Genomic DNA, 14,741 nt, shown 5'->3' with positions numbered 1-14,741 from the left:
GAGCAGAGGCAGGCGGCAGTAAGCTGCCAACTGGGCTTGCTCTAGATGGAAGGTGCCGTGGCCTGAGCAGTTCTGATGTGTGCATTTGTGGCCTTCAGGCTTGTGAGCCTCACGTGGCCTGCTCTTGGCAGTGTCATGGGAGCAGTCCCCAGAGATGCGACGGTTTGTGCAGAACACCTCACGCCCCCGACCACTGTCCTCCTGCATGGACGGTGTCGCTTCTGTGTCTGGATTAAGCGGCTGTTCTCTTCCAGCCCCCTCGGCAGAAGCACCTCCCATGCTCCATGTCTTCTTTCTGAATGACAGACTTGCTGGGCATGGTGGTTCATGCTGTAATCCCAGCATTCTCAGAGGCTGAGGTAGAAAGATCTCAAGTTCAAGTCCAGCCTGGGCCACTTAGTGAGACTCTGTCAAGAGTGTCTTTGAAAGGCTAAGGATGTAGTTAAACTCCCAGTACTGAAAAAAGGGGTTGGGGGCAACCAAAGGCCCAAGTCCGGGGGACAAAGATCGCAGCCGGGAGGAACATTCATTTGGGCAGGAGATCAGGGCATCCCTGGCATGTGGGTTGGCCCGCGGTGGAGTCCTTTGCCCTTCTGTTCTACTGTGGGATGGGGACACTGGTCTCTGGGGACTGGGTTCCCTGATCTGCCTGCTCACTTCTGGCCCACTCAGCCAACAGGAGGCAGGTTGGGGGCAGGGAGGAGATGCTGGGGTACCCATCCCTCAGCACTCCTGAGCCACGCTTTGGCAGGGGCTTTGTCCCTCCACTCTGGGCCACATCTCTTGCCAGGTGGCCTCTAGCTCCAGGGGCCTCCGGTTCCAACAGTGCCTTCCCCATAGCATTCTTTCCATGTGGGTAGTAACAGCGCCTTCGGTCCCCAAGCCCTGCTGCCTTGCTTCGCTGCTTCCCTTAACACTGGTCCAGCCTCACACATGCCATTCGTTCCACCTTCCTCACCTGACGTGTTGGGGTGCCTGCTGTGACCCCGGTGGTGTGGCTGGAGGGAATGAGGGGACTCTTCATGCGGAGCCCACATGACCTGTGGTGGGTCTGGCAGGTCTCAGCAGGGAGCCGCATAATCACACGTACCTTTCTGGAACTGCATGGACACTGCTTTTGTGCATTGTGATCCTTTTCTTAGATGCGATGTAGCATCTGAGACTCGTGCCAGTTTCCCAGAAATGTGTCCACAATTTGACTGTCACTGCTGGTGAGCATCCTGGGGTGCAGGGCTGTATTTAAAGTCAGTGCCTGTAGTGGTGACAGTGATTGTTTGGGGCTTACCCTGAGGGCGGCTTCTGCTGTCCGATCTGCTGCAAGACCTGCAATCTTGTTTTATAGTTGACAGAACAGGACTTATTTTTTTACCCCATTATAGAATAAGAGAGTAATTCTGGAAACAGGCATTATTAGGCTGATGGTACCTGCATTCTCATCTGTCAGCCCCCAGAGGGGTTGACTAGGCTTTAAACAACTCCTTGTCGTTTTCTTGTGTCGCTTACCCAGGCTGCCTTTGCGAAGTGACTGGCACCCTCATGTCTCTGCACTTGCTAAAGGGAGGGGCTGGGGTTTCTGTGTTGACGTGGGTTTTCCTCCTCCTCCCTACCTAGGAGTATTAATGCTGCTTTGCTTCTCCACCAGGATCATCCTGAACACGGGGTCCTGTTTCTTGTTCGGGAGCTTCTCAGTGTGATTCAGGACTACACCTGGGAGGACAACAGCGATGACAAAATCCGGATCTACACCTGTGTCCTGCACCTGCTGTCCGCCATGAGCCAGGAGACCTATCTGTACCACATAGACAAAGGTAGTGGAGTCCCTTCCCTCCAGCTTGTTCCATGCTTGGATTCCATGGAAGAGAGAATATTTTTGTTGCCTCTTTATTTTCCTTTCCCCTGATGTTTCCACTACCATGAACTCCTAGTCAGGCGATTCGCTAAATTTACCTCTTCTAAGACACATGGGGCCACTCTTAAGAGTCCAGATTTCTGAGTCCCCTCCTGGCTGGGAATTTGTGTTTCACAAGCATCCGAGGTCATTTGACCTCTGCCAAGCTTGGAGGAGCACTCTTGTGTCACTGCGCTACAGACTAACTGCAGTGATGGCCCAGTGCACAGGGACGAGCTTTGGTCCAGGCCCCTTCCTGACCTGCCGCCAGTGGGTCCCAGTACAGGTGTTTGGAGCCTGCAGGCCAGTGATACTGAGGCCCCGGAAGCCCATAGCCCAGGGCCAGTGGAGGAAGGAGAAGGCCAGTTAGAATGGGCTGGCACAGCTTTGGGCACAGCCTCCCCATGCCATGCACACAACAGTCCCTAAGCAAGCCTTGTCCCTCTGAGCCTGTATGTCCTTATCAGACCCTCACTTCCAAGCTTTGCTTTCTAAAAAAATGGCTCTATCATTAAAAGTGCTTTGGCTAGTAATTATCTACTCTAGAGTTTTTTTAAAAAGTTCTCTATACATGGAAATTGCAGTGACCAAATCTTCAGTGCTAAAGGATAGCCTCCACCAGGACCCTTAGGCTGTGCCTGGATGAGATTTGAGGCTGACGATGCAGATGTGACTTAGGGAGCTGGCCAGTGTTAGTGAGGATGGCCATTGTGACCAGGGGACGCACATTTCTCTTAGTGGACGCCTAGGAGGAGAGTCGCTGGCTCCTGGGATTTGCTGATGTTCAGCTTTGGTACGTGCTACCTCCCTGTTTCCAGATGCTCCAAGCCTTTTTCTCCTTTACTTGTCATAGCCCTGCTGTGAGATGGGCAGTCACGTCCCCTGTGTATATTTGAACAAGGGGAGACCCAGGAAGACACTGTGATTTACTCTAGGGCTCCAGGCCAGAAGTGCAGGTCACACCACGGACTCGGGGCTGATGCGACACCACCCCCTGTGTTACACGTCGCAGTGTCCTTATAACATGACATACGTGAGCTCCCACAAACCAGCTCACCCAGACCAAGAAACAACGAAGCATACTCCAGGGCTCGTGTGGCCCATAACCGCACCCCTGACCCATGCTCCGCTGAAGACACCCCCCACCAGGCCCACTCTCCTGACTGCTGGCAGGATGAGTGAGTTTGCCAGTGTTTGGGTTGCATGTAAATGAAGTTGTCTAGCAGGCATTCTTTGGCGTGTGGCTTCTTTCACTCAGGATTATGTGTAAGCTTTGCCAGTATTGTGTATCCCTGTAGCTCATCCTTTTGCCTTGCTGTATAGCATTCTATCATGAACACAGCAGTTTCTCCTCTCCGTTGGGGCTGGGCATTTGCATGTTTTCAGTTCCAATGTGGGCCAGTTATGAATAGAGCTGCTGTGAACATCCTTGTATATCTGTCTCAGAGCATATTACTCCCAGGTGGACACCTAGGAGGGGAATTGCTGGCTCATGGGATGTGCTGATGTTCAGCATTCTGCCTGTTTCCTAAGCAGTTAAACGAGCTGAATCTTTCACCAGGCCTAAGTAAGGGTCCATTCATTCTGTCGATACCGCTCTTTCAGTGTGGCCATTCTGATGATGAAACTTGAATAGCTAGTGAGATTGAATGCCTTTTCCTTCTTGTTACTGTTTCATTTCTCCTTTTGTAAAGGTACATGGAAGGCTCTGGTCAGCAGAAGGTTTTGCAGACCAAAGACACAGACATAGGCCTGTAAACCCTAGGGCTATCGGGGCCATGCTCCTCCCTACCCTTTCTCCTCTTGGCAGGCTCATTGCATCCTGCCTCAGAACAAGACCTTCCAGGTACGCTAAGGGAGCGAATTTATATCTAAGGAGCAGGTGCTTAGTTTTGTAGCTTTTAAAAATGCAAACAGAGGGATGGATCTTCTTTTCCTTCTTCCCAGCCAGCTGCTTACTCTGGATGCACAGCTGTGACCTGACAAAAGTCTTAACAGTAGCAGGACCAGGGCACCCGGGCAGGCTGGGTGCTGCTTTCACTCCCTGCCTCCTTTCCTGTCTAGGGAGCCCTTTACCCAGGATCAGCTCAGCTTAAAACTTCTGAAAAAGAAGGGTTAAATCATTTTTGCGTCCACAAAAGATGCTTTCAGTCACTTTCTTCCCAGGTTAATAAGGAGACCATTCAGACATTACCCGGAGCAATACTCAGCCCTTTCTGGCAAGCTTGTGAGAGTGTGTGAGATGGAGAAGTAAAGACTGTTCCTGGATACTGATTGTCTGTTTATTTGATATGCAGATAGAGTAGATCTTTGTTGGCAGAGGACAACCCACCTGCTTCTGTGAAGCCAGCGTTACTCTCTTTACTCTTCCACAGCCCTCCCAGAGCCCTGAAGCATGCGGGTTTGTGACCCCACAGACAGGTGCAGAGGCCGTGAGCTGTTCTGGGTGGCCATTTGCCAGCGGTCCCATTTCTCCCCGTTTCGAAGGCCGTGTCTGAACTCCTAGGCCTGCTCTACACTCCGGCCTGACCACATTACTTCTTATTCTCAAATTTACTCCTTTCTCCTTCTCTGACCACCAATGGTAGCGAAGAGAACTCGCTGCCCACCACCCTCTTTCCCCAGTCTCTCTAGTGAATTCAACCTTCAGGGCCTAGAACTACCTACCTCCAAAGCTCAGATCTGCGGACCCCGAGACTGTGCATGGCCCCTCCTGGTGCCCAGCACTCCCTGCTGCAGTGGCCTGTTTGCTTGTCCATGCGGGCAGGGCCAGGCCAGCCTTGTGCCCCTACTGGGTCCCCAGTCTGAGCCCAGAACTGGTGAGGAGCAGGCCTCAGCAAGGAGCGTCCTGCGCGTGTGCGAATCTGAGCTGCCTGCTCTTCACTTGCCCCAGTCCCGCCCTGTTCTTCAGCGCCAGGCTGTTCAGAGTGAGAGTCAGCATCAACCCAGGGCAAGACTGAGACTTTATACACAGAGCTATTCTTGGTCTGAGCAGCAGACACGAGAAATTCCTTCATTGGCTACAGTTGTGCACTCTTCAGAATTAGGTGGTGAGAGGCTGAATCAAACGCTTTCTCCTCTTACAAGAGTAACTGTCATCCTCTATACACTGGAGATAGCATCTGCAGCTCAGCAGCAAGCGCCATCTTAGGAATCCAGTGTGAATTTCTCCAGTATCGTGGTGCACAACTGTGATCCCAGCACTGTGGGAAGCTGGGGCAGGAGCATCAAAAGTTTAAGCCCGGCCCAGGCAACTTAACTTAGCAAGACCCTGTCTCAAAATAAAAGAGAGCTGGGGATGTAGCTTAGTGGAAAGGCCCTGGGTTCAATGCCCTGTACTAACAAAAAGAAAAAAGAAGAAGAAAGAAGAATCCCAGGACATTAGGGGAGCAGTTGCCAAAGAGGTGGTGGGCCTGAGGGAGTGGGCTGGAAATTACGAGCAGACAGAATCTGGGAGCAGAGAAACCAGTTCTTATTCTTAAGCAAATGTCTGCAACCTACTTTTAAATGGGTCAGCAAAAAATAAATAAAAATTGCATATTTGCGTAGAGAGAGTGAGTGTGCGAGACAGCTCCCAGCCCGTTGTTCTGGATCGGTGATTCTAGGTAAGAGGCAGGCAGGTGCTCACTGTAGTGTCTTTATCTACTTCTCTATAGCCTTGACATTTTTCAGAATAAAAAGCTAGGAAAAAAAGAACGAAGCTCCATTGCTCCTGAAATACCAGTTAGAAGTGAACAGAAAGCTGTGGAAATTGTTTTGCAGTTAGTTGCTGTATGTTTACACTTACTCATTTCCCCCGAAGAATCCAGGCAGATTACAGGAAATACCTGACATAATGAAAAACTTACTAAATGAAAAAAATTAGTTCCTAGGAAATTATATATTAAGAAATAGATGTGGACATACACTTCTGTGCTTATATGTAAGGCCTCCTACATATACCGTTTTGTTCCTCTAAGAGTATATTCCAGCTACCTTTTGGTAATAGTATATTGTACTAATATGTCATGTACTTTGATGGTCTCCTTAGTACTTTGTAACATAAAGCATTTAATCAGAACTGTTTGGTTTGTTTATTAATTACTACTCTAAGCTACATCCCAGTCCTTTATTTTTGAGACAGAGTTGGGCTAAGTTGCCCAGGCTGGGCTTGACGTTGTGATTGCTCTGTTGATAAGCATTTATGCTGCTTCTCATCTCATTATTATAGACTCCAGGACAGTGAACATCACATACATCTTCGAGCACCTGTGGGCTTCTTAGGATAACTCTCTGAGTAATTTTCCCAAGTCAAAAGAGTCAGATTTTTTTTTTTTTTTGGCACAAAGACTCTTTTTTTGTTAAATATTTTTATTGTGATAAAATATACATAACAAAATTTACCATTAAGTACACAATTCATTTGTATTGAGTACAACACCGGGCATGGTGGTGCTTACCCATAATCCCAGCACTCAGGAGGCTGAGGTAGAAGGATCGCTGCGAGTTTGAGGCCAGCCTGGGCTACATAGTGAGTTCAAGGCCAGCCCGAACTGCATAGCAAGACCCTGTCTCAAAAAACAAACAAAAAACATTTGAACCGAATATATTATGTTGTATAAACATCACTGTATCCATTTCCAGACTTTTTTCTCTAACAGAAACCCTATACCCAATAAATAAAACTCCCCCCGGCCTTGGCAACCTCTGTTCTATTTTCTGTCTATGAATCTGCCTATTCTAGGAACCTCATGTGAGTAGAATTATACAATATTTGTCTTTTCATGTTGGCTTTATTTCATTTAGCATACTCTTTCTTCAAGTATCATCCATGTTGTAGCATTATCAGAATTTCATTCTTTTTTTTTTCTTTTTTGGTACCGGGGATTGAACTCGGGTCCTTGCGCTTGCGCAGCAGGTGGCGAAACCACTGAGCTAAATCCCCGGCCCCCTTCATTCATTTTTAAGGCTGAATAATATTCCATGGAATGGCTAGACCACATTGTTTTTGTCCACTCATATATTAGTATCGAATTGTTTGCATCTTTTGGCTATTGTGAATAATGCTGCTGTGAACATTAGGGTACAGATATCTTGGAGTGCCAAGTTTCGGTTTCTTTGGGCATTTATCTAGAATAAGAATTGCTGGGTCATTCTGGTCGTGTGTGTGTGTGTGTGTGTGTGTGTGTGTGAGAGAGAGAGAGAGAGAGAGAGAGAGAGAGAGAGAGAGAGGGAGAGAGAGAGGGAGGGAGACTGAGGATTGAACCCAGGGCCTTCCTGCTGAGCTGTAGCCTCAGCCCTTTTGATTGATTGACTGATTGATTGGAGACAGCAGCCCACTAACCTGCCCAGCTCGGTTTCCCAGAGTTCTGGGATTACAACCACCTAATTTCTGAGAAACCCCATGCGGTCTTTCACAGTGGCAGCACCTCGTTACATTCCTACCAGCAGTGCTCCGGCTACAGCAGCGTCTGCCCTTTCTCCCTAACACTCATCCTTTTTTCTTTTTTTAATGTAACCATTCTACTAGGTGTGAAGTGATACTGGACAATTCTAACTTTTCATAACTAATCCAAACTATTATGCTTCCACCAGTAGTTTTCCCAACCCTCTAATCAAAGCTGAGTATCATCAGGTTTTTGATAAGAAAGCTTTTCTTTGGTTTTAGTATTCTGTTCTTTGATTGCTGATGTTCATTTCTTTTTAAATTTTTTCTTCATCAATTTTTCCTGTCCTCTGTTTTTTTGAAGTTTTTGCACTAGATCCACGGGCCATATAAATATACAGTGGTACTTCAGTTCATGAATTTAATTTCATGATTTTCGGGAAGATGGCCACGGTTGTTTGTGTGGGGAAGGTGGCCCTGGTTATGTTTCTCACCCGTGTAGAGTTTGTGAGCAGAAGCAAAATTTCATCGAATGCTTTTGTTTGAGAACCAAATTGTTGGGGAACAGAAGCGTTCGTGAACCAACATATTACTCTATTTTGGAAGCATTGACTGGTGATGTATTTGTGAATTTTCCTCTGAGGGTTACTGCTCTCAAAGCTCAGAGGCCATCTCTGGACCTTGTACCTTAGCTTTTCTTGGTTTGCCTGGGAGGTGTCTGTTACACATGGTTCCCTGGGTCTGTAGCCCTTAGCCAGCAGTTAGGTGAGTATTTCTGTGCTGACCCTGGCAGGCAGCTTGTGAGGGTGACAGGGCTGTCCACTGTGGTGTCACTGTCAGCCACAGCCTTCTGCAGATGAAACCTTGTGCTGTTTGTCCCTCACTTGCACAACCTCACAGCCCTCCCATGTTCTCATATCGACTCTTAGTAACTGTGTGACAGTACGAGACAGGCTCCTTCCCTCTTCTTTACTGACAGTGATGAAATGAGGAAGGAAGAGCACAACAAATTACATCCCAGCGGCTAAGCAAGCTGAGTCCCTAAACGCAGAGCTAGGTTAGTACAGAGCACATGTGGCCACATCTGCGAGAGGCACAGGCTGGCCCTGCTTTATCAGATGCCCCCCACCTGCGACAGTGGCACACCGAAGAGGCCCCATCAGGGTGGAAGCGGCAGGAGCTGCCTCTGCACGTCCCTCTTCTGGCGACTGAGTGCTGCGCTGGCTCCAGGTCCCCACACTGAAGCCGGCTTCCCCAAGAACACTGCTTGTGGCCACATACAAAGTGGGATTGGGGTCTGGGGTGACAGCAGCTAAAAGGGGGAAAAGGGGTGATGTGATCATGGAAAGAATGAACTCCGTAAGGCGGATGCAGAAATAGCTCCAAAATGTATCATAAAGTGGAAACACCGGTCTCTTTTCTTATCCAGAAGAGGAGGCCAGGCTGTGTGTGAAGGTTGTTGACAGCACTTGAGGGAGCCCCCACTCAGGCTGTCGTGGGCTGGGCTGGCCTTTCTCTAGGCAGTGGTTTTCACAGGAGGTGACCAAGGAGAAGGCAGAGGAGTGGTTCAGAGCCTGGGCTTTGGAATCCGACCTTCTGGTTTAGCACCCGAGCTGGGACCACCTGTGAGCCTCAGTGTCTCCATCAGTAAAGGGGAAATGCTCACATCAGCTCTTTAATGTACTGGCTGTGCAGACTACAAAGACTTGAACAGTGCCTGGCAGCTGCTCTGGAGGTCATGGTGATTATTGCTATTGCCCTCCATGGATGGGCCAGAGCAGTGATTTTTACACCACTGTCTGTGGCCCCGACTGTCCCACAGGCCAGGTGCTTTCTTTGTGAGCTTCAAGGCACAAAGGCCACTGGGAAGCTTTGGCCATTCGTGTCTGTCCACATGGCATGTGCTCACTGCCTTCTGTCTGCAGTGCTGGGGACGGAACCCAGAGCCTCACACATGCTCGGCAAGCGCTCTACCGCTGAGCCACATCCCCAGCCCTGTCTCACTGTTCTTGTTTGTTCAACCAGTTGACTCCAATGACAGCCTCTACGGTGGCGACTCTAAGTTCCTGGCTGAAAACAACAAGCTGTGCGAGACAGTGATGGCTCAGATCCTGGAGCACCTGAAAACCCTGGCCAAGGACGAGGTGGGTGCCTGGCTCTGAAAAGCGTGTTTCAGGTGGGTGGATGTTGGCCTATCCTGGAAGGGAAAGGATTTCATAGGAGTAATGTGTTTATGAGCAGACTTCTCACCGAGCACCCCATGACCTTTGATCCTGCCGTTCTCTCTGCCTGGTCCTCACCATTCACATCTCAGCTCCAGAGTACAGCAGGTCCACAGAGAGGCCATCCCGACCCCTCTCAGGTAGACACCCCGCACCTCCCTCTCCCTGTGAAAACATCACCGGTGCACGTGATCACTCAACTTACTTCTGCAGTGCTCTGTGTATCTGCCGTCCATACATCTCCCCCACCTCCATCGGAAGCTCCATGGCAGAGAGGCTTGCAGGTCTGCCTGTGCCCGGATGACCAATTGTCTCGGATAAGCCCAGCCACAGGCACCCATCGTTGCTCACCATGTTGGCTCCCCACCCCTGCCACACAGAGCCAGCATAGAGCAGGACAGGGTGAACAAATAACAGCCTGTGTTTTCTACTCCTGAGCTCTTTCAGCACATGCAGTGCTCCTGTGAGAGGAAGGCACCATGTTTGAGACCTAGAGATTCTTGCGTTTTGTGTGTGTAGTTTTGTTGTTTTGTTCTGTTCAGTGGTACTGGGGATTAAACTCAGGAACTTCACACTGAACTACATCCCCAGCCTTTTCTATCTTTTATTTTGAGACAGGGTCTCGCTGTTGCCCAGGCTTATACTTGAACTTGCAATCCTCCTGCCTCAGCCTTCTAGAGTGCTGGCATACAAGTGTGCACCATCATGCTTGGCTGATTCTTATGGTTTTGACGGAAGAAATTTGATAGCAGAAATTCTACCCTAGATTCCTAAGCCTGACCTCTGGAGTCCTCAACCACAGCCTTTCCTCTTACCTATCCGGAAGTGGCTTGTGTGTATCCAATTGCAGTAGGAGGGCCTGTGTTCCCAGCCTTACCACCCATTGTCATATTGAGAGCTCTGCGTGAGTGGTTTCATTTGATTCTCCCAACAGGCCTGTCACACTGACAGAGGAGGAAACGGACTGAGAGTGGTAGCTGTGGGTACAGTCAAGGCAGCCTTCTAGAATGCCTGTCCCCAAAATATGTTCTGTCGGCAGAAGCTATGTCTTTGTGCTTTCAGAATGGGTTTCCCGTCTTCCCCTATGGACAGGTGATTGAATTCCATGCACTTTCCATGATGAAGAACTTCACTACCAGGTCCCCTTGCAGTTGTGCTGACCATGGCTTGTTTCTGCAGCTTTGGATCCCATAGACCCTGTGTCAGTCTATACCCATCCAGTTTAGATGCAGTTTTTGTCCTGAATGTTTTCCATTCCCTGTGAGTTGACTGTATTATAGATACAGAACTCACACACAGTGTATAGAGTGACTGGACCCATGTATATGTCTGGGTTCCCATTCTCTCCGAGGTATTCAAGCCTTTGCTGGAGACTGGATTTCCATTGAGCTCGGCCAAATTCAGGGGTCTGAATGGCCAGCCTTAGGGTTAGTAGCTCAAAGAGCAGACTCGGAACCACTGCCCTGGGGGCTTAGCACCTCCCAGCACGTGGCAGGGCCCTTTCCAGAGAAGGGGGCATTGTGTGCCCCTCTGACCCTTGGGGCCAAACTCTGGGCAAGCTCATGCAAGAGGGGACTTGGGGGTCCGTGGAAGGAACATCGTTGTAACCCCAGTTAGGAAAGCTGGTCTGTCAAACCAGTGAGGATCAGCAAAGGCACCTCCCTACCCTGCTCCCCTCCCTTCATGAACATAGTCCTCTCAGTGAGGGTGAGGGCCCCTGCTGCCTGTCTGTGTAGGCGGCTTTCACAAGGGAGCCTTTGTACCTTGCGGGAGAAACAGAACCACCCTTTACCTTCTGCTCCCACTTTTATACCAATTAGATCTCCTCACGCCCATGAAAACTCCTTCTGACCTCATTTTCCTAAAACCAGGGGCTCTGCCTCCATCTTCTAGTCCAGAGGCCTCTCAGAGCAGCAACAGGTTTGATGAGAGGCAGCCGCGAAAACTTCGCCACCTGATTTGAAAATCGATTTCATCACACTCAGGCAGCAAGCGGGGTTAATCGGCAGGGCCGCTGGCTTTAAATGACCATGGCCTAACAGCCCCAGCTCACAATACAAATACAGCCATATAATTCTAATCTGCTTTAATATTTCTCCTTATTTTCCTTTGTGGAGAGGGAAGAGGAGATTGATGGCAGTAACTCTGTAAGGCTTCTGAAAAATAGCAAAGCTGGGATGTTTCATCTTGCATTAAAACTGCGGACTTGACTGAAAATGTCCAGATACGCTCATTTTTTAGAAAAATATGGATGGATCAAGGTGAAACTAAACACTTCACCCTTGTTTCAACACTGCCATGCGAAGTTCAGTACTGACGCCGGCACAGGTGGGAGTCTTCCGGTCAGTATCAGCCCCGGGAGCCTGAGGCTGGTGCCAGACCAGCCAGTCACTGGGAACCCTCCACTGAGGGGAGGCTGCCTCACTGCTGATGTGTCCCATCTGCTAGTGCGGGCACCATCCCTGCTCCAGAATTGACCTCTGAGAAAGGAGTCAGCCCTGTTTCAATCATGAGCCTGTATGAAGATGTTTGGGTGTGGTGAGCCGGGAAGCATCCAGGCCCCTAGAGCTTCCTGGAAATGACAAATCTCAGGAAAAGCAGCTCTAGCGATGGCCTGGGGCCCTGATCTGGCTCTACTGTGACACGTTTGTGTGCTTCTGTCTTGGGATGTCCACTGGCATGCCTCTGCAGCCCTTGTTCATGGCTCTGGTGGTGTTTTAATGGGCCATGGCATTAAAACACTTGTGAATTGAGCTTTTTAGGATAAAATGCTTATTGAGGAGTGCTGCGGCAGAGAAATCCCCAGTTAGATATTGTTCCTTGTTTGACTGTTTAAAAATCTTCTTCACTTCAGTGAAATGTAGTTTAAGGCCTCTCTCGGGGGAGGTTTTTTTTTTGTTTTTGTTTTTTTGGTACCAGGGATCGACTTGGGTCCTTCCGCTTGCAAGGCAGGCGGCAGAACCACTGAGCTAAATCCTCAGCCCCTCGGGGGAGATGTTTTTTGTTAGTTCTGAAACAGAATTTTTTTTAGCTTAGCAGAAAACAGGCATCAGACGTGGGCAGTTCCAAAGGGAAGCAGATAGGCACAGGATCCTGGTTGGCACAGGACAGTGAGGTCTGATGGACACACGAAGCCAGAGCAGGCCACACCCAGCCAGGTAGCAAGTCTGCCTGGCAGGTGCTGCTCCCCTCCTGTGCCTGCTGCTGGGGCACTCAGAGCACACTCACTTCTCTACGAGGTTCTTCCTGGTCAGCCCAGCTGCTTCCTGACCAGGATGCCCACGGTGGGCCTGTGGTATGGGCAGACTGGGCACAAGCCTGGGCTCTAGAATCTGCCTGAGCTCAGGTCCCCTTCAGAACTCCTGGCAGGGTCCGGGCGCATGTTCCTTAGCCCCAAAGAGCTTCAGGTTCCTTGTCTGCACAGTGGGCATGTCGCTTCCTGTTGCTGGGCACCCAACAGCCATCGATTTAGCAACTTAGACCAGTACCCAGTGATGGCTTGACAGTCTGGCACGTGAGAAGCTGGCACTGGCTGGGCGGGTTGTTCCAGGTTTCACAAAACTGAATTTGGAGTTAGCTGGCAGAGTTCTTACTGGGAAGAATGTAAACTCCATGTAGCTGTACAACTGAGGTCTTGCTTCCTGGCTGGCTGTTGCCCACAGGGCTGTTTCACCTTCTGGAAGCTGCCTGCATCCTTTAGGCCCTTTCCTCCATCATGAAAGACCAGAATGCTGGATCAAGTCCTTTAAACCTCCCTGACCCTCCTCCTTTCTCCCTCATCTTCCCACTGCTTTCTGCTTTTAAGGGCCCAAGTCATCTGTTGGGCCCATGTCCATAAATCCCCATCTTAATTCCACCTGCATGAACAGCCAGGGGATGGAATGCTGGAGCATTAGTGTACCTGTCACCAAGTTGTCTTGCAGACAGTCAGGAGTTGTGTGAAGCACCGAGGCCCTGGCATACTCTGAAGTCTGCACCCTTTAGCTGCCCGGGAGCAAAGCAGATGCACAAGCAGGACCTCAGCGAGGGCCTGAAACACTATCTCGCCAGTGGCCAGCACTGGATGACCTGCCTGGCGCACCTGTTGGTGTGCTTTCTAGGTGCCTGCATTTACCTTTGGGAAGCTGACCTGTTGCTGCATTTTGGTTGGCTTTTCCTTTTGCCTCAAAGCCGGGACTCTGGTTTGCTCTGCTCTAATAAGGAATTAGTAATGTGGGGTATCTAGGTGTAAATTGGTTCTTGGGGAAGCTGGGTGTCAGCAACAAACCTTGGGGACATGTTCATGAGAAGCTATCACTTGGTATTTACTGTCACACCTTCGGGGCAGGAATGGTGACTACAGCTTGAGGCACATCTGAAAGAGACACGCTGATGCCGTTCGGCTCTCAGTTAGGCTTGCATTGAAGTGAGGTGGCTTTTCACTGCCAGTTGTTTCCTTTTTTTTTGACAAGAGTCTCACTATGTAGCACAGGCTGGTCTCAAACTTCCGGCAATTCTCAAGTCTGTGCTCCAACTGCTCAACTGCTGGGATCCCAGGCGTGCACCACCACACCTGGCTGCTGCTGATCGTTTCCTTCCCTGACCCACTGGCCTCTGAGTGTCTTCCATGTTACAGGCGAGGCGCACAGGGTGAATCCTCTCACCCGGTCCTCACTCTGTACTTTCAGGTCACAGATGAAAGAGGCGGGACTCGGGAGGCTAAGCACCTTGCCCTGCAGCAGACACGCAGCAAGCGCCCATTTGAGCCCAGGGTCAACAGGACTTAGCTCGGCCTCATTCACAGCCCGAGCCCACGGTCAGAACTTGCCCTTTCTTTCAGGCCCTGAAGCGCCAGAGCTCGCTGGGTCTCTCCTTCTTCAACAGCATCCTGGCCCACGGAGACCTGCGAAACAACAGGCTTAACCAGCTCTCTGTCAACTTGTGGCACCTGGCACAGAGGCATGGCTGCGGGGACACCAGGACCATGGTGAGGCATTGCGTGGGCCCCGCGCCCAGCGCCACTGCCTGCCGTGCAGCATGAGGGGGGCCGGACCCCAGGCTGCCCTAGTCTCCCCTTTGACCAAGGCCACACCCACGAATGCCTCTGGGTCCCTTCCCACTGCTAAGAGGCGTGGCACTTCAGGGCATTCCCTCTACGTAGAAACCATGCACATGAAAACCTGTTATTCCTGGCCCAACCCAAATCTGATTCTCAAGGCATGTTACAACCCAAGGTTTGCTTCAAAAACAGACTTCTCCTCTTGTACCCTCCTTCAAGATTCCCTAC

General features: G+C 50.1%; 1 protein-coding gene across 4 annotated transcripts in view; it reads left to right on the top strand.

The window, feature by feature from the left end:
• Nucleotides 1-14,741, top strand: part of Vps35l (VPS35 endosomal protein sorting factor like) — a 122,722-nt gene that overhangs the window by 107,565 nt on the left and 416 nt on the right. For all 4 annotated transcript variants that reach the window (XM_087208928.1, XM_087208926.1, XM_087208925.1 and 1 more), the window contains 3 exons: nt 1,643-1,808; nt 9,279-9,397; nt 14,295-14,441. In XM_087208928.1, the coding sequence (XP_087065054.1) occupies nt 1,643-1,808; nt 9,279-9,397; nt 14,295-14,441 (432 nt within the window). The remainder of the gene's footprint in view (nt 1-1,642; nt 1,809-9,278; nt 9,398-14,294; nt 14,442-14,741) is intronic.

Source organism: Heterocephalus glaber, unplaced genomic scaffold (assembly GCF_053883595.1).
Source record: "Heterocephalus glaber isolate CG9 unplaced genomic scaffold, H.glaber_assembly_v1.0 deba00000943, whole genome shotgun sequence".
Classification (NCBI taxonomy): Eukaryota; Metazoa; Chordata; class Mammalia; order Rodentia; family Bathyergidae; genus Heterocephalus; species Heterocephalus glaber.
Note: the sequence above shows the minus strand (reverse complement) of the source record. Positions and strands in the feature narration are given on the sequence as shown.